The following is a 25,575-nucleotide window of genomic DNA, read 5'->3' as shown; positions in this document are numbered from 1 at the left end:
GAGAGAGAGAAGCATTGTTGTCTGCGGTGCACTCACGAGAGGCAGAGCCCTCTTCAGCGCTGCAGAATCCCGAAGAGACCCAGTATTGTTTTCCTGAAAGCCCCGAAGCTCAGCAATCCCAAGAATGTTTGGCGAGGCCCTTTTGGAAATGGTGAGGTGGGGAAACTGGGGGCGTGGGGAGACTTTCTCGCCGCCCCCTCTCCCGGGGCCCCCTCACACGGTGTGGCAGCATTTGGGAGACCCAGCGGAAACCTTCAGGTCACCCGGGGAACTGCTCCTCTCCTCGGTCCTGCCGCGGCGAGGCAGAGGGTAGGAGCGCCGAGACGCGCGGGGCGCGGAGATGTGCAAGTGGCGAGGCTTGGCCGAGCGCAGGCGGGAGCAGCCGCCCAACTCCCGGCGCGGGATCTGCTGAGCGGCCACGGTGAGTCTCTCCGTGTGCGGGTCCCAGGGATGCCTGGGGTGCCGGGCCGCCCCCCTGTCCGGGCCGTGGCGGGCGCGGAACCTCCCCGGCGTCCGGCCTCGGCTGAACTCGGCGCCGCCGCCAGCCGCCCGGATCCCTCGGCGCTCCGGGCGCGCCGGGGGACCCACGGACCGACCCGCGCTCGGCGGGGCTCCCCAACCGCCCGCCCGCCCGCCGCCCGGCCCCGCGCGCTCATTGGTCCGGATGTGCCTGCTCTGCAGCCTCCAACTTCTCCCGAATCCCACTGGTGAGTCCCGGGAGAGCAAGCCGGCACCTGGGAGCTGGGGGAGAAGGGTCCGCAGGGCGCGAGCGCCCCGGGCGTCGGGAGCCGCTGGGACTGCCGGAGGGAGAGCAGCGCCGGGCCAGGGGAGCGGCTGCCGCCGGCGCGTGGAGCAGGGTCCTCGGTCCGGGTCCCGCGCGACCTGCGCGCCCGGGACCCGCGGCCGGAGGCGGAGGAGGCGTGCCCTGGGAAGGAGCTGCGGCTGGGACCTGAGGAGGGAGGGCGGGAGCGGGGGAGGGAAGGGGCAGAGAGGGTGACCTGGAGGAGGGCTCTGCGAGTGATGTCAGGTCGACTCTTCAGGTTTATTACCAGAGCTCCCTGCAGCCTGTGACTCGGGGAGTTATGTTTGGTTACCGAGATCAGCGCTACCTAACTGCGGCGGGGCTGATCTGGGGGCTGGGGATTTGCCATTCCGCTGTACAGACACTGGTTTTGTTAACAGCAAGGTTTGTGTGCATTTTGGTTTCTGTTGGATTGTCTTCTCGTTTTGTTAACTCACTTTTCTATTTTTACTTTTCTTAACCTGAAGATCTTTCCGTGATCCCACCTACTCATCTCGCTTTGCAACCTGGATTTCCTATTATATAATTAATGCTTCAATCACCCAAGGGTGGGTTGGCGCGGGGTGGGTGGGAGTGTTCTTTTGTAGGTGTAAGTTTTTTAAAGAAGGGCTCCTTAACCGGTCTCAATCTACTTGTATTCTTTGAAAAAAAAAAAATAATAAGTGGGTGGGGTGGGGGGAATAATTGCAACGGAACATCTCTCTTCAGCCTCTTGATGGACTCCATTCCTCTTCTCTATCTTCGGGCGATTCAAACGGCAATTTTACTCAACTGAAAACTAGTTCCAGACTTCCAACGTCAACATTGGCAGCTGCTGAACAGCAAATGGGCTATCCAGGCTGGTAGCGTGGCTCCCTTACTCTGTTGCCAGGTTCCAGCAGTTTAAAAAATGGTCTGATACCTTCTCGGACTGGAAGCTGTGTGTCTGGTCGTAGAGCTACACTACACATGGGAGCAATGTGGTTGGGACTTTGTGTCCCGATCTCCGTATTTCGGACACAGGAAACGCCTAGAAATTAATGTCTGGAGGAAAAAATAAAATGATTTCTCCTGAGAACCTACCTGCTCAGCTTCTGCAAACACAGTCAATGTGGAACCTGTTCCTCCTTCCTGTGCCTCAGTTTCCATAATGCAACCTGTAATTACACAGCACATCTTCAAGGACTTGAAATAACTTAATGCTGTCATGTGCTGGGAAGATGAAAATTGCTCAGAGTCATACTTCCCTTTAACCAATCAGTTATCTTCCACATTCCAGGATTTGGCTATCTGATAAAGTCATGCTTATGTTCAGCTGCTCTAAGAATTGCTGCTTAACAGTGCTTTGAAATTTAGCTTATCCTCTAGCAAAAGAATTTATTCTTTCGGTGATGCCGTCGAGCTGTAGTTAGCAGGATTCTTGCTGGGTTAGAGCTCCTAATTCTCTAATCTTGTCTTCCATGGCAGTGTCTACTGTTCAGTTTACACATTTTAACACATTTCCAGTTGAGATGAAGCAGTTTAACAATGTAGGCACGTTTTTGCACACTCTGCCTTAAATGGGACTACAAGTATCACTGTATAGCTTTTTGGATTTTTGTTTATTTGTTTACCTGTTCCCTCCTCCCTCCTCTTACTTGTGATTGGTGTGGTTGAGTTGGATGTGCAGGTAAGGGAGTGGGAGTCCGTAATATGTTCCCTGGATTCTGACTCCTGTTTTCTTAAGAGAAAATAATGAATCATTGACAATTACCTGGAAGTCACTGACAAAGTTGGTTATGAGGTTAAACATACATTGTTGCTACTTTTGTCCAGTGCTGTTGAAAAGTGCTGCTTAGGAGCAAAAGATTACTTTGAAGAATTTGCAAAGCATTTACAAGTGGGACTATGGAAGAAAGTTTTCAGATGATTCAAAGATGATGCATGTAAAAGGACTAAACAACATCAGACACTGCCTTAATTTCCATGTCACTATTTCTGCAGTGTTAGGTGCCAAGCACTAGAACCCATCTTCCCCGGCACCCCATTTTCAAGGATAAGGGGAGAAGCCATGGAAAAGTAACCAGGAAGGGAGAAACGCTTGCCTACTAATATTTACTGGATCTGCTGCACCAGAAACTGTGGCAGTGGTAAAGAGAACTTCTGATTTTTTTTTTTTTTTGACAGGCAGAGTGGACAGTGAGAGAGAGACAGACAGAGAAAGGTCTTCCTTTTTGCCATTGGTTCACCCTCCAATGGCCGCCGCGGCCAGCGCGCGGCGGCCAGCGTGCGGCGGCCAGTGCACTGCGCCGAAGGCAGGAGCCAGGTGCTTCTCCTAGTCTCCCATGGGGTGCAGGGCCCAAGCACTTGGGCCATCCTCCACTGCACTGCCGGGCCACAGCAGAGAGCTGGCCTGGAAGAGGGGCAACCGGGGCAGAATCCGGAGCCCCGACCGGGACTAGAACCCGGTGTACTGGCGCCACAAGGCGGAGGATTAGCCTATTGAGCCGCAGCGCCGGCCCGAGAACCTCTGATTTTACCATTGGCTGCCCTGATTCCCCTGCCAATTCTAAGAAGGAAATAATAATTATAATAAAGTTTATAGCAGTAAAACATTTCTCTAGATTATCTTTCAAAATCTTATTAGAACAGGAGGAGCGATCTTTAAGAAAGGGAAATAGGTGAGCAAATGTGATTAAATGTATTCATTCTTTAAGTCAGTCTTGAAATCTGGGAGACTAGGAAAATTAGTCTTTTTTATTGTTTACCTCTCTGTAGGGTGTTCAGGTATTAAATATACTTCCATCTTCTCTTTACCCAACCATCACCCCTATTAAAGTAGGGTTATAATCAAGGCAATTCCACAGCCTATCCCCACACCCCTCCTCTGCGGCTGTGAGACTCAGCTAACATGAGTTACATTTTAACATTCAGGTACATTACATTCCACTTTTATGAAGCAGGCATGGTTTTCATTGTGTGATAAAATATTTTTATTTGATAGTCTGTCCATGCTTTTAGCCTCCTGTAATCAAGTAAACAGCATAATTAAGACTTTGTATCTAGGACTTTAACATTCTGTAGCTGTGGTTTACTTATTAGTGGTTCATTAGAGATTAAATTCTTAGTTATCTCTGGATCTTACAGACCACACTTCCAAAGCAGAATCTTCTGCTCTCCTGTCTGCCTCAGTTTATACAAAACACATACTCAAGGAACTGTGTGTATTCAACAAAGACCTATTAGAGCGTTTCTAAGCAGTCCCTTCATCTAGGAACTAAATTTTATGATGAATTTGGATTGAGTTATTAACAACTAGTCTGTTCAGTTAAGATTTCCCCTTATATTGTCACTGACAACAAAATGCAATTGTTCATTCGAAGCTGTGGTGAATGACTGGTAAACTTATAGAGTCACTAGACCTCTAAAAGATACAATGGAATTTAATATTCAGGTTAGTATGCCCTTAATTTTCCCCCTGAATTTCTGCAATAAGGTATAAAATAGCTTTTACTGCATAATGATACTTTTTTTTTTCCAAACAGCAATCAAATGTGTTTTTTTTATAAATAATGTTCACTTGTATGAGCCTGGACAAGTTACTTGACTTCTGTGCTTTTAAGGTATACAATTGGAATAGAAATATCTACTTCATGAAGCTTAAAATAATTAGGTTGTGTAAGGCACAAAGACCTGGGATTGCCACTTGAGAAGTACTCAATAAATGTCAGCCATCATTAGAAGTATTAATATTATTCTTTTAAATATAAGTTGAATTATTTTAGTGCCTGACACCCTGACTTGCAAGGTAGAATTGTTTTTTAATCATTTTCTCCTCCTTCAGTTGCACAAGGAAACACTGACATGGTTAACATCTTTCATCTCAAGTTGTAAACCGCTGACCATTTTCTAAATGTTGTCTAGCCAGTTAATAGATAAACTCATGAACAAGGAATATTAATTCTGAACTGTAAAAATAAAAGTTGTTTATGTAAACTACTTCAAGTTGCTTGTTCCTTTTGATTTTTGTTTGTATTCATATTTCAAAGTATTGCTTAGTCAACACTTCAAGGTATTAGTCATTGATTTTTGAGCTTATAAAAGAAACCACTGGAGCAAGTTATAAAATTAACCATTGATGTGAGTCCACAGTTTAGAAAGGTGAGTTTAAGACTTCCCTAATGATGGTATAACGCTTTTTGCTTATGAACTGCTGAAGTAATCCTATGTGAGTGTTTAAACTGGCCAGGTCATCCACTTTTGTTGGAATCTTCAGTGATTCAAAAAAACAAAAGATTGTGACCAAGACTTGTCATATTCATCTGGTTCTAAATTATTTACTTGTAGAATCAAAATTTTGATTTGTCAACAAAATTCCTTTACTTTTGCTTTAAAATTGTGTATTTGTTTCTTCTTTTTGTCTGTTTGTTATTAGTATTTGTATTTTTTTGCAGATTTTAGGTGATGGGAAGATCAGAAAGTCAGATGGATATAACTGATATCAACACTCCAAAGCCAAAGAAGAAACAGCGATGGACTCCTCTGGAGATCAGTCTCTCAGTCCTTGTCCTGCTCCTCACTGTCATAGCTGTGACGATGATAGCACTCTATGCAACCTATGACGGTAAGTTCCTCTTGCACCTGAGCAGTCCTAAATACAGAAGAGAATGAAATATTCATCTTGGGCTCTTACCATCCAACTAACAGGTGTCCATGATGGTATAAATATTCCTTACTAAAATGGAACAGTAGTATGTCAAAACAGTTAGTTTGGAGTAAAGCAGAGTGTCTTTTATGTTGGAGCTGAGTTATTAATTGCCAAACATATTTAGGTCACTCCTGCTTACTTTATGAGGATTCTATTATGGGTATGTTTATGAAATTAAACTAAACACAATTTTATCACCCACTTCAGTAATAGTCATTAGTCAACTTTTGTTGTATCATTGAAATGATAAAGGGCTTCAAAGGAATTTAAGACGTCTAATTTGAGTCTTGAAAGTTTTTCCACAGTAAGAATTAGTAAAGATTGGCTTCTTATTGTATAGGGGAAAAAAAAAAAAACTACCAAACAAAACTGATTATTTCAATAATAGTCCTATGACTTGGTTGGTAGGATGATATAATAGCACATTTTTTCTTGATAATCAAAACTCTAAATTTAGGACTTGTATGTTATAACCCTATATATATATATTTTTCTTTTTTTACAACCACTGACTATGATATGTAACACTCAGCTTTTAGTTTGTTCTTTAAGGAATTGTTTCTTTAATTGGCAGTTTTTAAAAGAACAAAAAATAGGCAGAAATTACTAGACATGTACTTTAAATATTTATGCATATACCCTCCTTTTTCTAGATGGTATTTGCAAGTCATCAGACTGCATAAAATCAGGTAAGAAATCATTTTTACATTTAAAGTTTTACAGTTAAGTGTATAACTTTTTGAAAAAGATTTATTTATTTATTTGAAAGTAAGTGTTACACAGAGAGAGAAGGAGAGGCAGAGAGAGAGAGAGAGAGAGAGAGGTCCTCCATCTGCTGGTTCACTCCCCATTTGGCTGCAACAACTGGAGCTTCGCCGATCTGAAGCCAGGATCCAGGAGCCTCCTCCAGGTCTCCCATGCGGGTGCAGGGGCGCAAGGTGTTGGGCCAACTTTCACTACTTTCCCAGGCCACAGAAGAGAGCTGTATCGGAAATGGAGCAGCCGGGACCTGAACTGATGCCTCTATGGGATGCCAGCACTGCAGGTGGTGGCCTTACCCGCTATGCCACAGCGCCAGTCTCAAGTGTATAACATTTAAAAATCAAATGCTGGGGATGGCATTGTGGCATAACAGTTAAGGCTGCTGCCCGGGTTGCTGGCATCCCATTTGGGTGCCCTTTATGTCCCAGATGCTCCACTTCTGACCCAGCTTCCTGCTAATGTCCTGGGAAAAGCAGCAGCAAATGGCCCAAGTGGGAGACCCAGATAAAGCTTTTGGCTCCTGGCTTTGGCCTGACCCAGCCCTGGCCATTGCAGCCATTCGGGAAGTGAAGCAGCAAATGGAAGCTCAGTCTCTCTCACTCTGTAAATCCAACTTTCAAATAAAGGAATCTTTTTTTTTTAAAAGAAGTCAGATGCCATAGGCATATGGGTTTCTCTACAGTTGCATTGTTTTTACTCTTATTTATTATAAATCACTTACCTATGTGTCTAGTAGATGAAAATCAAATATATATCTAACTAGTAGATTAATTAACATGGATATGCTTAAAAGTTAGTGTTCAACCCTGGGATATGTGGTAGGGTGATAGAGATCTCTTTCTTTTTGTGGGGTGGGGAGTGGAACTTGCCATGTAATTGGAGAAAAAAACATGAACATAGAATAGTAAGCATTATTTTTAAAAAAAATATTTTTATTTACTTGTAAGGCACAGAGACAGGGAAACAGAGGGAAACAGAGAGAGAGCTTCCATTTGCCAGTTCACTCTTCAAGTGTCCACAAAAGACAGGACTGGGCCAAACTGAAGCCAGGAGCTAGTAGCTCAGCACAAGCCTACCACATGCTTGGCAGGTACCCAGGTACTTGAGCCATTACCTGTTGTATCCCAGTGTAGATTAACAAGACGATGGAAGTGGAGCTAGGAGTTGAACCCAGGTGCTTCAGTGTGAGTTGCAGGTGTCCCAAGAGGTGTCTCAATTGCCATGCCACACATTCTGCCAAGCATTAAATGTCTTGTAAATCATTAGAGGCATGAGAACCAAGAAAAGAGTCACCTGTAGTCATGTAAGGGTAGGTAAAGAAGTCAAGATTTGGGAAGGGCCTTGATGCAAGTGCTAAGAGTTGGAAGTGGAAATATAAAAGAAGGAATTCCAAACAAAGAGAAAGTACAGCAATAGATCATTTAATGGGAAACAATAAAAATGTTGGCTTGGTATATGGGGCACATTTTAGAGAACCTTGAAAAATCTATTTTTGCCCTTGGTGTTGTACTAAAGGACAAACAGACATGTTTGTGAACATAGGAGTGATCAGGTAAAAGTTGAAAGAGGATTCAGGGAGTGCTTGGCTGCCTGGTTGGATTAGGAAGTGATAAGTCTGGGAAGGCAAGCCACTGGGGGCTGCTGCTGTGCTCAGGATGGGAGTTAGGATCTGTGGGAGGGGGTGGATGCCCTATTGAGACATCCAGAGGCAGCACTGGATGTCTGGGTGGAACTGACTCCCTATATGAAGTGAAGGATAAGAATGAAATGAAAATAATGTCATGCTTTAAAACCCAGGGATGCAGGAGGCATGATGACAACCCACACACAGAGAAACTAGGGATGTATTTGGATGTTTTGTCTGAATCAGGAGTAACAGCCAAGTGACGGTAGATGGCAGACAGAAATGGGGCATCCGGGGCTAGAATTTAAATTTAAGGTCTGTCAGTTTAGGGGTGATAGTGGAAGCCATGGGGGTAGAAGCCATGAAGATATCTGAGTCCCAAGAAGAAGAGAAGAGGCACAAGGGCTGAATTTAAGATGACATCAATTTTTAGGGTAGAAGGAAAATAAAAGCCAGAGAAGGAAACAGAGAAGCCGTATGAGTTGCATCATGTAGACTGTGGTGAGAGAAAGACAAGAGCATTTGTACTTTCTTCAAAGAGGAGAAAGATGGTGACTGCATGAGCATCAGGGGAGGTGAATACAATATTTATAAACTTTAACAAGCGATTCTTCTTTTTTTTTAAAGATTTTTTTTTAAAGGTAGAGTTACATGGGCCAGTGCTGTAGCACAGTGGGTTAATGCCCTGGCCTGAAGCACTGGCATCCCATATGGGCACTGGTTCAAGACCCAGCTGCTGCTACCTCCCAATCCAGCTCTCTGCTATGGCCTGGGAAAGCAGTGGAAGATGGCCCAAGTCCTTGGGCCCCTGCACACACGTGGGGAGACTCGAAAGAAGCTCTTGGTTCTTGGCTCCTGTCTCCTGGCTTTGGATTGACGTAGCTCCGGCCATTGCAGCCAATTGGGGAGTGAACCATCGGATGGAAGACCTCTCTCTCTGTCTCTCCTCTCTCTGTGTAACTCTGACTTTCAAATAAATAAATAAATATTTAAAAAAAGAAAAAGGTAGAGTTACAGACAGGGTGGGAGAAAGGGAGAGAGGTAGGGAGAGAGAGAGGTCTTCCATCCATTGGTTCACTCTTCAAATGGCTGTAACAGCCAGAGCTAGGCCATGCTGAAGCCAGGAGCCTGGAACTTCATACAGGACTCCTATGAAGATGATGGGGGCCTAGCTCTAGGGCCCATCTTCTACTATTTTCCCAGGCACATTAGCAGGGAGCTGGGTTAGAAGTGGAGCAGCCGGGACTCCAACCTTGCAAACACAGTGCTAACTAGGGATTCCTAAGTCTCCTTTAGGTCTGTATAAAGTATTTTAAATAATTTCCACTATTTTCTATTGGTTGTTATTTTCTGGTTATTTCTGCTTATTCGCTTAACTTTGCAAAATAATGGTGGGAAAAGATCTTGGAATTCTAAGTTATAGTCTAATGTCTTGAATATGTGTCCTTTGCTTTTCTGTACTGTCTCTTGATGGGTATTTTGCTCTGGATTTCAAGAGCAATGACTGTTTACCCTGAGAAATGATGCAAGGAGTTTGAGGGAGACCTGATTTGTTTATCAGCCATTTGCTGCTTTACATAAATATGTTCACTTTCCTATTCAAGGTGTTAAGAGGAAGGGAGGGAAGGAGGGAAAGGGAGAGAGAAATAGGAAGGTGGGTTGGTGGAGGGAGAGGGACAGAGGGAGAAAAAAATCCAATCACTGGTTCATTCCTGAAATGCTTGCAACAGCTGGGGCTGGTCCAGGGTCTGAGTTGCAAGCAGGAACACTATTCAGATCTCTTGGGAGGGTGGCAGGAACCTCATCACTGGAGCCACCACCACTGCCTCACAGAGTCTTTACTGGTAGGAAATTGGAGTCAGGTTCTGGAGCTGGGAATGAGAACAGGCACTGTGCAGTGGAACCAGGGGGTCTTAACCTGTAGGCCAAATATGCCTACTCCCAGAGAAAGACCTTTACTTCCAAGGGAAGTGGCTGTACAGGTTCCTGAATCGGGAGATTGCAAGATATTATGTGCTCAAGTTACCATTTACTCTCTCCCCAAATCCTCCCACTCCTTTCTTTCTCTACCATGTCTATGCCTGTCCTGAGAAACTTCCACTTATGTATTGACCTCTAATGGTTAATTTCTCTATCCATAATACTTTTGGCTTGTCTTTTAAGTCTCTTTATCTATAGGTTCTCTCTTTCCTCCCTCACTTTTTTTTCTATAGTCTAATGGGTTCTTTGAGTAGGTTTGCATATTTTGCAAATTTCTGAAGGTAATTTTGGGCCAGAGATCTAGGCATCATCCTCTAGTAGTATATACCTCAAGGAGCAACATGATGCTCAGAATCTGGAATCTTAAATGTGACTTAATGTTCAGGGATATAGTTTTTACATAGTGTTTGGCAAATCTCAACTTACTAAAATATATTTAACCTGTGTTCTTTAATTGTGTCTTGGAAATCCTACCAAATGTAAAGCATCTTTCAAAACTATATCTTGGCAGAGAAATGTATATGATGGAAATAGCATAGGTGGTAAATCAGATTGCTGTATAGCTGTGTGTTTGTCTTCAATCTACTGTGTTGGTTCACAAGCTGTTAGAATATATTCATATTTGTAGTTACTGCTTTTCCTGGTGGAAAAAGGGAAGATTCTGTATACCCCCAAGAATACAACCTTCATGCCCTTACGCACACTCTTAGTCCTCCTTTCTGCCACAGAAAATACAGACATTTCTTTTAGGAAAACACTAGAGAATATCTTGGGCAGAAGTAAGTAATAAAGAAGAGTGAGAAGAATGAAATAGATGAAAATAAGAAAGATGCAAATAATGTTGTTGAAAAAAAAATATTCTACCAACAATTGTACAAATGTCTTTACAAGACTAGGAGAGTTCAAATTTAAGCACAGACTTTCTTGAGAATTGGAAAAGTAGGTATTGATACCCCAGGTGCTTACTTTAATGAAAGTTGATTCTAACTTGAATATTTCTCCCAGTGGAAGGGAATGTCACTGCAAGTGTACCTCTCTCTTTGATCCTTTGAAGTCAAGGAATAGAAGTGAAGTCGTTCTATGGCAAAAATAAAATATTGCAGAAGACTGTGGATCATCTTGAAATCTGTTTGGTGTCATCCATTTAAAATCTGAGCATCTATGATTTAAATGTTTATAATGCACATAAAATTATATTTACAATACACACTTTAAGTTAATTTGCCCATGTGGCAAATGTATTAATATGGGTTACTACACCAGAGCGGAAATAAGGCAAATACAACTTAGCAAATAAAAATTTGGATAGGGTTCAAATTCTATTAACTATACTGTTCATGACTTACTTGCCACATAACATTGACAGAAACTTGGAGTTTTGGAACTTGTATAGAATTTTATAGACTTCTTGATATAAGTCTAAATCCTGAAATTGGCTGCCATTGCACTGTAACCTTCCTACCTCCGAAGATTTCAAGAAATCTTATGTTTTACATCAGGGTTTCTTAGCTTCGCTGTTAATATCTTGGGCTGGGTAATTCTTTGCTGTGGGTGCTGTCCTATGCATACTTAGCATCACCTGTGGTCTCTGCCCACTAGGTTTCCAGTAGCAGCCCCTTGCATTTGTGACAACCAAACAGTGTCTGCATATAGGACCACCTGGGAGCAGTGGAATCCCCTGTGATTGGGGACCACTTGTTTCAGTGATTTCAGGTCATAGCCAGGGCCTTTCCTTTTGTGATAGGCAGAATAATGGCCTTCCAAATATGTCCATGTCCAATCCCAGTTCCTGTGAATGTGCCACCTTACATGGTAAAGGATTAAGTGAAGGTTCTGGAAATGAGGAGAATACTTTGAATTATTTGTGTGGCTTTGTGAAATCACAAGTGTGCTTATGACAGGAGGGGAGCAGGAGAATCAGAGTCAGAGGAGGAACTGGCTGTGTGCAGAAGTGTGGTTTTGCTTTGTGAACAACCCAACCCACTTTCAGAAAGAACTCACTTCGTGATACCAACATGAGTTCCTTGTGAGGGTGATGCCCCATGACCTAACCATCTTCCAATAGGTTGTCAACACTGCCATACTGGGGACCATGCCTCCAGCACACAGGCCTTTGAGAGACAAATCATATATCTAAACCGTGGCAGAAGACAGTGTGACAACAGAAGCAGAGCAAGCAGAGGTTTGAGTGATGTAGCCACCAAGGAACGTGTGCACCTAGAAGCTAGAGTGTAAAAGAACTGCTGTCCCCATTCAGAAGAAACGCAGCTCTGCTGACTCTGTATCTGTCTTTATTTGAAATGTAGAGAGAGACAGAAACAGACAGAGAGACACAGCCAGGGCTGAGCCAGGCTGATCTCAGGAGCCTAGAACTCAATCAAGTCACCCATGTGGGTGGCAGGACCCAAGCACTTGAACCACTGCCTGCTGTCTCGCAGGTTGCACGTTAGTAGGAAGCTGGGACAGAGTGGAGGAGCTGGAACTTGAAACAGGCACTCTGCTATGGGATGTGGGCATTCCAAGTTGCATCTTAACCGCCGGGTCAAATGGTTGTCCCTGCTGACTCTTTTTTGACTTCTGACCTATAGAACTGTAAGATAATAAACTTGTGCTGTTTTAAGCCACTCAATAATTACCTTAAGTAATTTGTAATAGCAGCTATGGGGAATTCTTACACCCTTCCATCATTCCTTTATTTTAAGTCTGTTAAAGAACATACATTCATACGCTTCCCATCAACATGACTGTTTTGTTACTAAATAGTCATACAACATACAGAGATAGGGAATGTTGAATAGATGCCGTGCTTCGAATGTGTCCTTTCCAAAATTCTGCTGTTGCCAATTAAAAGGTGGCGCCTTGAGGAAGTGATTGGGCCATGGGGCCCCGCCATTGTTAGTGGAATCAAGTGCCCTTATAAAGAGGTCTGCGTGGAGGAAATTGATTCTTTTGCCCTTCCATCTTCTGCCATTTGGGGACCTAACAAGAAAGCCCTCACTGGAGGCCAGCACCTTGGTCTTGGACCTCCTACTCCTAGGACTATGAGAAAAAGAATTTCTGTTTTGTGTTTTGTAAATTACCCAGTCTCAGATAATCTGTTATAGCAACACAAAATGAGAGGAAGTAAGGAATAACTGTGATACTAAATTGCAGGAGGATAATAATAGATTAATAGAATAAAAGCAGAATAGTAATAGTTTGTACTTACTAAGTGCTTATGTGTCCAGCACTGTTGTAAGAGGTTTACATGCATTAACACATCTAATACTGGTAATGATTCTGTGAGGTGGTGTCATTATACCTTCTTTTTACAGATGAACAGGTGTGGGCTGGGGATCTAACCCAGGCAGCCTAGCTTCAGAGCCTGTGTTTATGACCACTTCTTGGTGTTGCCTCAGAGGTGACTAGGGTCTGTCAAGAAGTTAACCCTTTATGTCTATATATATAGTTTATGAGAATGAGTTCCTTCTGGGTAGAAAGTAGAGCTAAGAGGTATAAGAAGACTTTCAGGGAATTGAAATAATTAAATCCACACTGAGAAGCAGAAGATTAAATGTCTCTTAGGCCCTAGAAACCAGCTACTTTACTAAGATCAGTCAACAACTTAATCAGTGATGTTAGCACATCAACATGCAACAGGGACTTGCAGGTTTAAACTTGTGAGTTTTAGCAGTGTAGTCCTGTATTATCCAGGGGATGGAGAAACCAGGTTAGGATACATGAGCAATATAGTTCCCAAAAGAGAAAAAGACCACCTTTGTAGTTGTGCAGGTTGTACACTGCACAAGTGTCTATGGCAGCCCTGAAAAACAGATATGTGGGTGCCGGCGCCGTGGCACAGTAGGTTAATCCTTCGCCTGAGGAACCAGCATCCCAGGTGGGTGCTAGTTCTAGCCCCAGCTGCTCCTCTTCCAATTCAGCTCTCTGCTATGGCCTGGGAAAGCAGTGGAGGATGGCCCAAGTCCTTGGGCCCCTGCACCCGCATGGGAGACCAGGAAGAAGCTCCTGGCTCCTGGCTTTGGATTGGCGCAGCTCCAGCCATTGTGGCCATTTGGAGAGTGAACCAGTGGAAGGAAGACCTTTCTCTCTGTCTCTCCCTCTCACTATCTGTGGCTCTACCTCCCAAATAAATAAATAAAATCTTTAAAAAAAAATAAAAAATATATGTGGAGAATTAAGATGTGAGTAAAATACTTCTCAGAACTTTTCTACTCCTTTGCTTTAATTCTTTACATACTAAGTAAACTTATGATGAGTACTGAATTATTAACATAAGGAAAGGAGGCATTCTGTTCACTGGAAAGATATTTTCAGTATGAGGAGCTAGTGTCTTCATGTTCTGATTTAGTTACCTCTTTTGCATGGTATGAGCAGTGATCCTTGAAATGAAATGAACTGTCTAAATGCCCGGTCATTTCTGCCAGTACCAGATCATGGTATTGCTTAAGTGAAGGGGTACCCGCTGGTCTTTCCTGGCAGCAATGGGGTATCTCTGACTGTAGGCCATCATGCCCCCTTCTTGCCTGTTAACAACCTAAAGCTTCCAGTGGCACAATTAGACAAATACAGGAAAGAATACACACTGACTTTTGGGGCTGCTGACCATTTAGGAACTTTTCAAAGTTGGAAATGAGGCTACCTCATTGTTTATTAGTTTTGAAATAAACCTCCAGGCAAGAAGAATGCAGCAGGTAACTTGGTGAAAAGACCGTTGCAGCCCACCTTTGCTAATTTAAATACGACATGTGAGTTTGCTTTGGGCAGCTTCTCCAACACAGTTCTCAAGATAGTTGTGTAGTATTACTTGCCTTAAAATGTCTCCAGCTAAAATTAATATCTGCCAATCAAATTCCTTCCATGAAAGGGAGTCGATTATGTGATAAGTAGATCCATATGTAATATGTTTTTCTTACCTTCTAGGAGAATTTGAAGCAGTAGTTCACCAGATATGTATATTTTTAATGCATGGTTAAGGAATGGAAAACATAGATAAGTTGAATTGAGTAGTTATAGGGGAAGAAAATTAGCAGGGCCTGGTAAACTTATAGGAAATTCAAAAGTTTGTTTTATAGCTGCAAAAATTACCTGTATGACAAGGGGGTGCTATAAGCTGTAGTGTAAGATTTAGCATTTTAGATTGAGAGATATGGAAAGATCACTCTGTAGGTGAAGTGTTTTTGCTTTGCCCTGCTCATCTGCAAGGTGCTTTTTACCAAGACTTTGATGTAATATGAAGCTCTGGTTGATAAAAGTAACAGATTATTTTAAGGAAATTGAAAAATACAAAACTAGAAGAAACATAAGCACTTAAATCCTGAAAGTCTTCATTCTTTAAGACTATTCAGAGTTTGAGGGGGGGGGTTGGTGGGGGCTTATTTTGATTCTATTTCTGAATTGACTGAAAAGTAGAATATATTCTCTTTGTTGGAAAAAAAAAAAAAAAAAAAAAAAAAAAAACCAGGGCCGGCACCGTGGCTCAACAGGCTAATCCTCTGCCTAGCGGCGCTGGCACACCAGGTTTTAGTCCCGGTGGGGGGGCCGGATTCTGTCCCAGGTGCCCCTCTTCCAGGCCAGCTCTCTGCTATGGCCCAGGAAGGCAGTGGAGGATGGCCCAAGTCCTTGGGCCCTGCACCCCATGGGGGACCAGGAGAAGCACCTGGCTCCTGGCTTCGGATCAGCGTGGTGCACCGGCGGCGGCCATTGGAGGGTGAACCAACGGCAAAGGAAGACCTTTCTCTCTGTCTCTCTCACTGTTCACTCTGCCTGTAAAAAAAAAAAAAAAAAAAAAAAAAACACTCCCTATTGCATTCCCACTGGAAGGGCTGCATAGTAGTCAAGTTTTTCTAGAGAAACAAAATCAATGGGCTAGCTGTCTACCTATCTTCTCTACCTATCAGTCTATATGCAAGAACTTATTATGGGAATCATTCATGTGATTGTGGAGGCTAAAGGTCTCAGCATCTGCTTTCTGCAGGCTGGAGACTCAGGAGAGCAGTGATGTGATTCTCAGACTCTGTCTGAAGTCTTAGCTAGGGGAACCCATCATGTAAATCTGATATTTTAAAGATGTAAGAACCTAGAATTCTGATGTCCAAGCTCAGGAGAAAAATGGATGCCCCAGCTTCGGAAAAAAGAATCTGTCCTGCCTCCTACTTTTTGTTCCATCTTTGCTCTCAGTAGATTGGATGATACCCACCCATCGTGTGGAGGGTGATATTTATTTCTCAGACCACTGCTTCAAATGCCAGTCTCTTCCAAAAATACCCTCAGAGATAAAGCAGACATAGGACTTTATGAGCTATCTGGATATTCCTTAACCCAATCAAATAGATACTTAAAATTAATCATCCCAAGTTGTAATAAAAAGTGAGACAGTACCAACTATTCATAAGGATGCGGAGAAACTGAGCCATCATACATTGCTGGTGGAAATGTAAATATCAATACAGCCTACCTAAAAATTTGAGAACCATTTTGGAAAACAATTTGGCAGTTTTTACATGAAGTTAAACCTACTTAGCACACAGCCAAGCAGTTCAACACCTAGTTATTACGGAAGAGAAATGAAAACAATTGTCCTCACAGAGAATTTTATGTGATTGTCCATTAAAGTATTATTCATAAAAGCCAAAACATAGAAGCATCCCAAAAGTCTAAGGAAAGGTGAATAAACAGAGTGCAGTATTGCTCTAAACTGGAATACTACCCAGCAATCAAAAGGAACAAACTAGATATATACAGAACTGTAGAGGTGTTCAAAAGTATCATGCCAAGTGAAATAATCCAGACACAAAAGACTACTTGTATAATTCCAGTTATCTGCAATTTCCAGAAAAGGCAAAATTTATAGAGGAAGAAAGCAGAGCAGTGGCTGCCTAGGGTTGGAGGTGAAACAGGGATTGGCAGCAAATGGGTATGAGGAAGATTTCTGGGGTGGTGCTGGTGTTCAAAAATCAGATTATAGTGATGGTTGTCACCACTGTGAAAGTTTACCAAAAACACTGGTTGCATTTTTGGGTATGCAAATTAGTATCTCCAAAGCAGTTTAAAACAAATAAAAAAGAACCCTCATCCTTTTTCTATGTGTCCTATGTCCATTTTTCAGTAATTATATTTTCATCTTATGTTTGCTCTTAAATATTTTTATTGAATTATATTTTCACAATTAAAATATTACATGTAGTTTTCAATATCTCCTAAATCTTTGCTTAATAAATTAACTTACACTTCTCAGTTTGAATGAGCTATTGTTATTTGATTATACAATCATGTTGAATGTAACAATGTTTCAGCCAGTGATGGACCACATATGCAATGGTGGTACAGTAAGATTCTGTCTCCCAGTGACATTGTAGTTTGTGTGATTTCTGTGATGTCACACAATGAGGAAATTTCCTCATGACATATTTCTCAGAAAAGATCCTTGTTGTTAAGTGATAAATGGTTTTATAAGAATTACGTGTTGAAAACCTGTGGAAATAGTAAATTAACTAAATTAACTATGAAATTAAAATTATTTCAAGATTAGTTATTGGAATTATTATTTGCATCCCTTGCTATTTTACTTGCAGAAGAAGCCAGAGACATGTGTCCAGGTGTAGTACCTGCCTGAATCTATGCCAGAGTCCTAGATGTACCGTAGGGCAGTTTCCAGGGGTAGACCTGCTTCTTCAAAAAGGTGTGGTTTTCATACAGATGTTGTGAGATGTTTCCCTTTTCACCTTGACCAGCAGAGTCAAGAGTCAAATTTACTTTCAATTTGTAAACGTAGCACTTCTTTGTATTAACTGGATTCATTAGTATGTTTCCAGTCACGATTTTCCTTTCTTGTCTAATGTGTATGAGTTTATTTTATATACCCATTACTGTAAGGTCACTTTGAATTCTTTTAGGAACACGGTAGGTTACTAATCAGATGAATTGCTTGTAGATAGACAAATCCCAGTAAGACATATATGCAGGAGAAGAACTGTTAAATTGTGAACTTTGTTTCAAAAAGGTGCAAGTGTTATGAATAATTAAGGCACAATCTTTTGAAAGCTTTTCCACTATGCCAAATTTTTAACTCAGAGAGTTATGATGTAAGTTTTGGCCACATTCTGTGTTATTGGTATGTGATCTTAATTAAGTCAGTTTAGCCCCCTGTATTTCATTTTCCTTATCTTCAAAATTGGAATTAAAAACATATCATTTTACAGGGAAACAGCAAAGAGTTATGACAGCCCATTTCATGTTACACATCCTTCTGGGAGTTGTACTGTAGGTAAAATGCACAGTTATATTTCATTTAACACTTCAGTTTACGAAAATTTCAGATGTACTCTCTAAAGCTTTTTCATGGGAATCAAAAAACAAACTATCTGTTTTTGAAGAGGAGGATATAACCAGACAGAAAATGAGCACATTAGAGAGAAAAAGTGAAAATATAGTATGTCTTAGATATTCCCAGATACAGGTGTGCCATCCTTTATTGACATTCTCTGTGGCTGTTGTGTTCTGTCTTAGCGTAGAGGGTGGCAGTTCACACTTTGAATCAGTTAAATGAGAACAATCAGAAATGAGCAACTTCATCTTTTTCTTGTAAAGCACAACTTACCACTGGCATACCTTGATGTGAAGACTTAACCCTTACAGACCCTTGATGTCAGCCCTTCCCTTGTCACTGATTAAACCTTAGGACTAAATAAGCCAGAGGCCTGCACCAAGAGGCGAATAACAAAATCTTTGCTATTCCTGTGCAGTCAGGGGACCGGCAGTAAAACTTTCTGCTACATACCTTGAGAGCAGAGTGGAAGAGGTTGAAGATTCAGATGGAAGATGGGAAAGATCTTGTCCATGGGAAACTGAGAGAAGACCGGTAGAGAAAAAAGAAGACAGGGTTACTCTTGGACAGGGGACTGCATCCTCTGCCTCTAAGACTGGGGGAAGGAGGCGGTGAGTGCAAGATAGGTTTGGAGGCTGGCAAGGATAGGAAACTGAGTGGATCATGATCCAGTTGCTTTGGTTTACTGTGAATTAAGAGGCAAAATCTGGTCCTGGGAATGAACTGGTAGCAAAAGAAAGCAAGGAGGAGAAGGAAGACTGGAACTGGCCAATAAGAGAAGTGAGCCATTGCACCAAGACCAAGGACCATGTTGACACTGAGGCCATACTTTGAAATTGCATTAAACTCAGCAATTGTAGGTTTTTAACAGCATCACTGATGATGTCTTCAGTACGTATTTATGGTCAGGCATTGTTTTGATACTGGGGATTCAAAAGGGAACAACATAAGACTCTTATAAGGAACTTACAGTAAAATAAGAGACAGATAATAGACAAATCAATACATACATAAAACACATTATTAAACATCCTAGCCTAGAGCTGGAAGGGAAAGGAAAGGCAGCTAGATCAACTCAAGTTAAGCTGTTTCTTAGGGTACAGAGGAATTAAATCCTTTGGTGAGCTGAGAGTTTCAGTGATGGTATCACAGGATATAGGGTGGATTGAAGATAAAAGAAAGGAAAAGTAAAAATAGAGTGAGCATGGAGTGAGGGTGCTCAGAGAATCTGAAAAAAGCAGGATAGAGAGAATAAAGAAATGAAAAACTTCCAAGAATTGAAAGGTCGGAGAGGAGGTTAGTTGAGCTGACACGTTCAGAAGTAAGAGTCTTCTGGGGTGATGTGAACATCAAGATGTTGCCATGAAAATTCATGTACCAATGTGGAGTGGAGGTGAAGGTTAAGACAGCTCAAAGGTCAAGAAATTCCTTTAATTTATTTTTTATTTATTTATTTTTTAAAGATTTATTTTATTTATTCGAAAAGCAGAGTAAAAGAGACAAAAGAGGAAAAAGAGATGGAGATCTTCTATCTGTCTATTATCTGTCTATTCCTGGTTCACTCCCCAGATGGCTATAATGGCTGGAGCTGGGCCAGGTTGAAATTAGGACCAGGAACTCCATCTGGGTCTCCCATGTGGGTGGCAGGAGTCCAAGTACTTGGGCCATCTTCTGTTGCATTTCCAAGAACATTAGCAGGGACCTGGATGGGAAGTGGAGCATCTGCAACTCAAGAAGATGCTCAGAGATGTGGGATGCCAGTGTTGCAAGCACAGGTTAACCTGCTACCCATCAACACCAGCCTCAGGTCAAGAAATTTTCATGCTAGAATGTAGTAGAAGTTGTCCACATTGTCCCTGATACTACCTGGGAAGATGGTAGAACTTGTGTGGAAGAGGAGAATGTGAAGTGGGTGTCAAAGCCTTTAAAAAAGAGATGCAGTTACTGGAAAATCAATAGATGACAGGGATGAAGCAGAGTTTTTGATTCATGAGCCATCATGCGTAATTGTCACTCAAAAGGGAGAATGTCAACCAGTAAGAGGAGATGCTGGAGAGAGCGGTGGCTCCCTGTCTGACATTGCTGTGGGATTCTATTGGATAGAATTAGAATCATTAATTAATTAACTTTATTGGTCTCTCCACAAGCTTAGATAAAAATTCAAACAGTTTTTACCTAAAATATTTTGTTAGAACATTTATCAGAGATACAATCGTCCTTCAAAATTCAAAACAAAGCAAGATTGTTGTATTTCAGAAGAAAACGTCTTCAGCTCAGAGTCTGACTACAGCACTCTTGTGAAGCTAATGACAAAGAGGGTGGGGCACAGCACAGACTAAATGATAGGGAAATCAAATTGAAGTCAATTAAGGGGTAACCAACAGCCAGCAGTGGATCTGTTTTTCTGTGCTTGATCCTTAATGGAAAATGAACAAGCCAAGTATTAAATGCTAGATGTGGGCCAGGCCCTATCTTTAAGTAATTGTTGTTGTTGTTAATCAAGGCTTTCCTGAACTTCAAATCAATTCTTGTTTAAAGAACTCCTAAGTCATTAAAAAGACTTAAAATAAGACATCCAGCAGTGACTTAAAAATACTTCTAAAAAAGAAAGATTTATTTATTTCTTTGGCTTAATTTTATGGTATAATGAAATTAGCTGAATGAAATTAGGATATTTCTGATAACTCTGTCAGTGAGGAAGCTAAAATAAATTCATTATCTCTAGATCATACGTATGAAGTAGTTTTGAAAAGTTCATGAAAATTGCATATTGTGAAAAAAACTGCATGAATTCCAATTTCTTTTTGCACCAAAATGAACAATTGTTAAATTTCATTTTCTGCAACTTTTTGAAATAGCCTTGTATTTGGTGATTTCTGATTTTGCTTACTTGGCAGTCAAGGAACAAAATTGTAACCATTGTATGTGTGAAATAGCAATAATTTAATCATAGTAGAATGGATTTAGTAAAGAAGATAATATACACATAGTAATTAACTCGTGTAAATTTCCAAAAAGCAATGTGCATAATATTCTATAGAAAGGACTTGAAAAATATTGAGAAAAAAACAAGCCTTGAAAGTCACCTTCAATAAACTCATAAATGTGCAAATATGAATCTTTTAAAGGAGAATAAAAGATAGTTGCAAAAAGTGTTACGCTATGTTGATGGTACATATCAACTATAGTAATAAAATGGATACAAAGAAAAGAAGTGAGAAGATTGGAAAGTTGACAAACTCTGGTCGACTTCCAAGTGGGGCCCTTGTGCAGCTCCAGCCCCATTCCAGGCCCGGTAGTCACTGGGGCCAAGGTCAGTGGCTCATTGGCCCCACTCCTGTTGATCTGCCTGTGACCTCTGCCTTGGCAGTCAGGTTTTTGCCTCGGTCCTCAGGGATCTCCTCTAATTCTGGAAGCTAAATTTCTGCATTTCTTTCCTGGGGTTGAAATCTAGCTTAGCTTCTAACCTTATAACTTTTTACCAGACCCTGAAGAACGAAAACTTCCTTGGGTCATCACATGTTTGCTGGTTTTAGCTCCTTCCTCACAGCTTCCTGTTGGTCCTCTCCCTTTCAGTAGTTTCTTTCTGCTGTTTTTCACCAGTAAATTCCCCCGATCCCTTGTATTCTCCCTAAAACAGAATTCCCTTTCACCAAGCTGGGCAGTCCACTTACACCTGAGCTGCGTTTGTGTAAGGGACACACATTTTAAGTGAAGGAAATGTTTCGTCACTCACTGGGAAAGAGGAGGCTTCATTCAGGATGTATGCCAACATAGCCAGCTCTGTACCACACCTGGTGATTTACAAAGCAGTAGAGATTAATCTTTTTTTAGCCATGTTTTATTCAGTAAGAGAAAAATCTAATTATGTGCGACAAGTTAAAAAAATATTATCGATACTACCTATCTGGCTTTAAATGAGCAATACAAATCACTTCTAAAAATTAATGAGTAACAAAAATAAACCATAATCAAAATATTTTTCAGATTCTGCTACTGCACCTGTGTGGGATTTAGTTTAAATAGCAGATGGTGATAACTAACTAAAGGAAGACTTAATTAATTGAGAATGAAGGATCATTTGGGAGTATCCGTAATAGGACAGTCATTATTCTAAGTGTTGGGGATTAAAGTCCCTGCCCTGGGTGGGTGTTTGTTTGTTTGAGTCCTGGTCTGTTACAGTTATCATTGCTTTTAAATTTGGGTTACCTTGAAGTTTACTTTGAGTTCTCAGAAATTGTTCATCCCATACTGATTTTTTTAGAAAGTTTTTATTTATTAAATATAAATTTCATAGGTACAGCTCTTGGATTATAGTGGTTCTTCCCCCCCCATACCCGCCCTCCCACCCCAACTCCCATCCCACCTCCTACTCTCTCTCCCATCCCATACTGATTTAATAATCCGTTTCCATGTTCATGGGTTGAGGCTCCACCCCCTCACCTCACTATGTGGTCACCCTTTGTATGCCCTGATGTGTGAACCTTGAAGGCAACTGGCAGCTTCATATCTGTAGTCCACGAGAACTCTGGTTTTGTGGAAAGAACTTACCCAAGCGTGGGCTTATGAAAGCTTATGTTGACTTGGCAGGGTATGTGTTAAAGAGATGATTTAGAACTCTGTGGTCAGCCACAATGACAGCTTGGAATGGAAGCAAAGCTATGCCCGTGAGGTGCCCACGATGAAGATTTCTAGGCCAGGGCTGACTGTTCTCTGCAATCTCAGTAGGAGTGAGGCCTCTTTTTCATAATCAGACCCATCCTCTGCACTGGGTAAACTGACAAAAGCCAGATCTCTGTTTCTACCATTCAGCTTTGGGAACTTAGCTTTTCAGGTTTGTCCCTTTCTTCAGAGGATGGCCTGGTTCTCCATGCTCACCGGGAACTATTTTCCATGCCAGTCCTCTTCCAGGTTCCTTTATTTGTCAAGGTTGTCACCCATTACCTGGTGCATAGCTCAATACTAGACTCCAATATTTGTTGAATGGCCTAAGGAATGAATGAAACAATGAATAAAATATTCTCTCCACTGCCTTTGCCTTAAAACTTCTCTTTTGCTCCCATTGTACCCAGTATGCTTCACCCAAAACTCACATACTTGTTATTAGTTTTCCAGTATCTAGTTTATGCTAACTAAACTAGGTTTTTAAATTCATTTTTAAAAATTATTTATTTTGAGAGGCAGAGAGAGAGACAGAGAGGGAGAAAGATAGGGGAGAGAGACAGAGCTCCCATTTGCTTGTTTACTCACAAATGCCTGCAAAAGCTGGAGTTGGGCCAGGGCTGGGTGAGGGCCAAAGCCAGGAGCCAGGAATTCAGTCCAGGTCTCCCACATGAGTTGCAGGAGCTCAATTACTTTAGCCATCACCACTGCCTCTCAGGTTCTGCATTAGCATGAGCAAGGGCTACATATTGAACCCAAGTACTCTGTTGTCTTCACTGCTAAGTGCTAACACCTAAAATGTAGGTGTTGACTGTTTGTGTCTTATTCATCATTCTATGTCCAGTAATTAACAAGGTGCATAGCACATAATAAGTTACCAGTAAGTATTGGTTGAGTAAATGAATATATTCTCAGGTTCCTTATCTTGACGTCACAACATCACTGTTGCCTTCACAAGGTGATCTGTCAGGGCACCTGAAAGAAAAATACAAAGGTAAAAACTGTCTTCACTCTGGCTTTGTCCTGCTTATGGAAGTCAGGTTTCTCAGTTCTGTATACCTCTGTCAAGGTTCCTAGACTTAGCCCCTTTCTGTCTGATCCATCAAAAATCTTTGCTAGTGGTAAAGTTGGTTGTTTTTTCCTCAGTTGTCTAATTCACCACCTCGCTAATTCTACCTTCCTAAGCTCAAAGTAGGTCAATGAGAAAACAGGTTCTTTATGAGTATCTCTTTTCCCTCTGTTTTCCCAGTGTGGGGAGAATTTTCAGCTGATTTCCTGCATGGGTAAGCATTTCTCGATCTCTAGGACCAAAGTCTGTACCAGTCTCGTCTGTTCTCGTAAGTTTGCTCTGCATTCCTCGCTTCTCATTTCTAGGCCTCTTTTAATTAAGTGTCTGAGCTCTTCTTCTCTTGGACACTATTGTTTATCTAAATGTTGTTCTTCAATCACCATCATCCTCTCAGACTCCTCTGTCCCTGGTCAGTTTGTTCCCAACATGCCAGTCAAATTCCCAGTCAGCCCACACTTACAGGTGTAAACTCATTTATGGAAGCATGCTGCACCTGACTGGCTTACACAGACAGGAGAAACTTCACTTGGCAGCTGAACACTGGGTAAGCTTGGGAGCTGAAAATGAGATCCACGTATAACAAAAGAACCCTTTATATCTAGATACAGTTACATTATAGGAATTTAGTTTTAAAAGAAACAATCTTAAGACGAAAACCTATATGCTCAGTGAGAGCAGAGATTATGTCTTTATTTACCGTGGTATATTAGGTTCTCAAAGTTTCTGATATACAAAGGTACACAAAAATTTCTGTCAAAATGATATGAAAAGTTTCAGAGTCTTTTAATACACCGTAGCAAGAAAATCTTTTGAAGAAGGCAGATGAAGAAGGGGGAAATAGAAGGAGTTTGGACAAAGGGTACCAACAGTCAGATAGAAGCAGCAGGTTCAAGAGTTCCATATAGCACAGTGAGGCAGCTATAGTTCACAGTGATAAGTTATACACTCTAAAGACCTAGAAGACGGGAGCTGATAGGCTCCAAACACAAAGAAAAGATAAGGAAATGGAAATGCAAAGTGTCTAATTTGATCAGTTTATACTATTTGCATGTGTTAAAATATTTCACAGTACCCCCATAAAAGGTACAAGTGTTGCATATTAATTAAAATAAATAGAAAGACAAATGATTTAACAAAATCCTCTGGATTGTCTACAATAGAAAACAATGGTGTTATTCCCCCTAACTATAAACATGAGAAGCCAAATGCTGTCTTGTGTCAACTAAATGCATAATCTATTAATAGGTACTACATTTAATAGTGCTCACCGTAGAAGAGCCTTTCTACAATTTGACTTCATTTTCAGCAGCATTCTGGAAGCACACTGACCTTACGTGTCCTCTTGCTGTTGACATTTTGCACCACTCCCTAACCAAAATTGATGTAAAGGCAGAATGCATTGAGTTACTCTCGGTAATTGCGTATTATTGAGGTCTGCTGGTCACTTTTGACCAATGACATTACACAAAATGACAAAGTGTTTAAACAGGAGGAACATGGGTGTGTAGTCTCACTGCTTCCTTTTCCACCACTATCCAGGGAGCTTGGGAGCTACCAAAAGGGTGTTGCTATGGGAACTCTTTAGCTGTTTCATGACTTTCTATAGCTTTAGTTTAAAAAGGAACATTATCATTGATTGACATGACAATCAAGAGCAAATCTGATAAATTATATGAGTATTGTATTG

General features: G+C 41.4%; 1 protein-coding gene across 2 annotated transcripts in view; it reads left to right on the top strand.

Annotated features, from left to right (window-relative positions):
• The first annotated feature begins 217 nt into the window (after window positions 1–217).
• Window positions 218–25,575, top strand: part of MME (membrane metalloendopeptidase) — a 100,522-nt gene continuing 75,164 nt past the window's right edge. The window contains exons 1-3 of one of the 2 annotated variants that reach the window (XM_062212719.1): window positions 218–421; window positions 5,215–5,384; window positions 6,122–6,157. In XM_062212719.1, coding sequence (XP_062068703.1) covers window positions 5,225–5,384; window positions 6,122–6,157 — 196 coding nt within the window. In that variant the 5' untranslated portion in view covers window positions 218–421; window positions 5,215–5,224. Of the gene's footprint in view, window positions 422–1,030; window positions 1,187–5,214; window positions 5,385–6,121; window positions 6,158–25,575 lie in introns of those variants that run through there. The other variant, XM_062212729.1, reaches the window with a different exon arrangement.

Source organism: Lepus europaeus, chromosome 2, assembly GCF_033115175.1.
Source record: "Lepus europaeus isolate LE1 chromosome 2, mLepTim1.pri, whole genome shotgun sequence".
Classification (NCBI taxonomy): domain Eukaryota; kingdom Metazoa; phylum Chordata; class Mammalia; order Lagomorpha; family Leporidae; genus Lepus; species Lepus europaeus.
The sequence above is the reverse complement of the archived record's forward strand: the minus strand, read 5'-3'. Positions and strand labels throughout refer to the sequence as shown.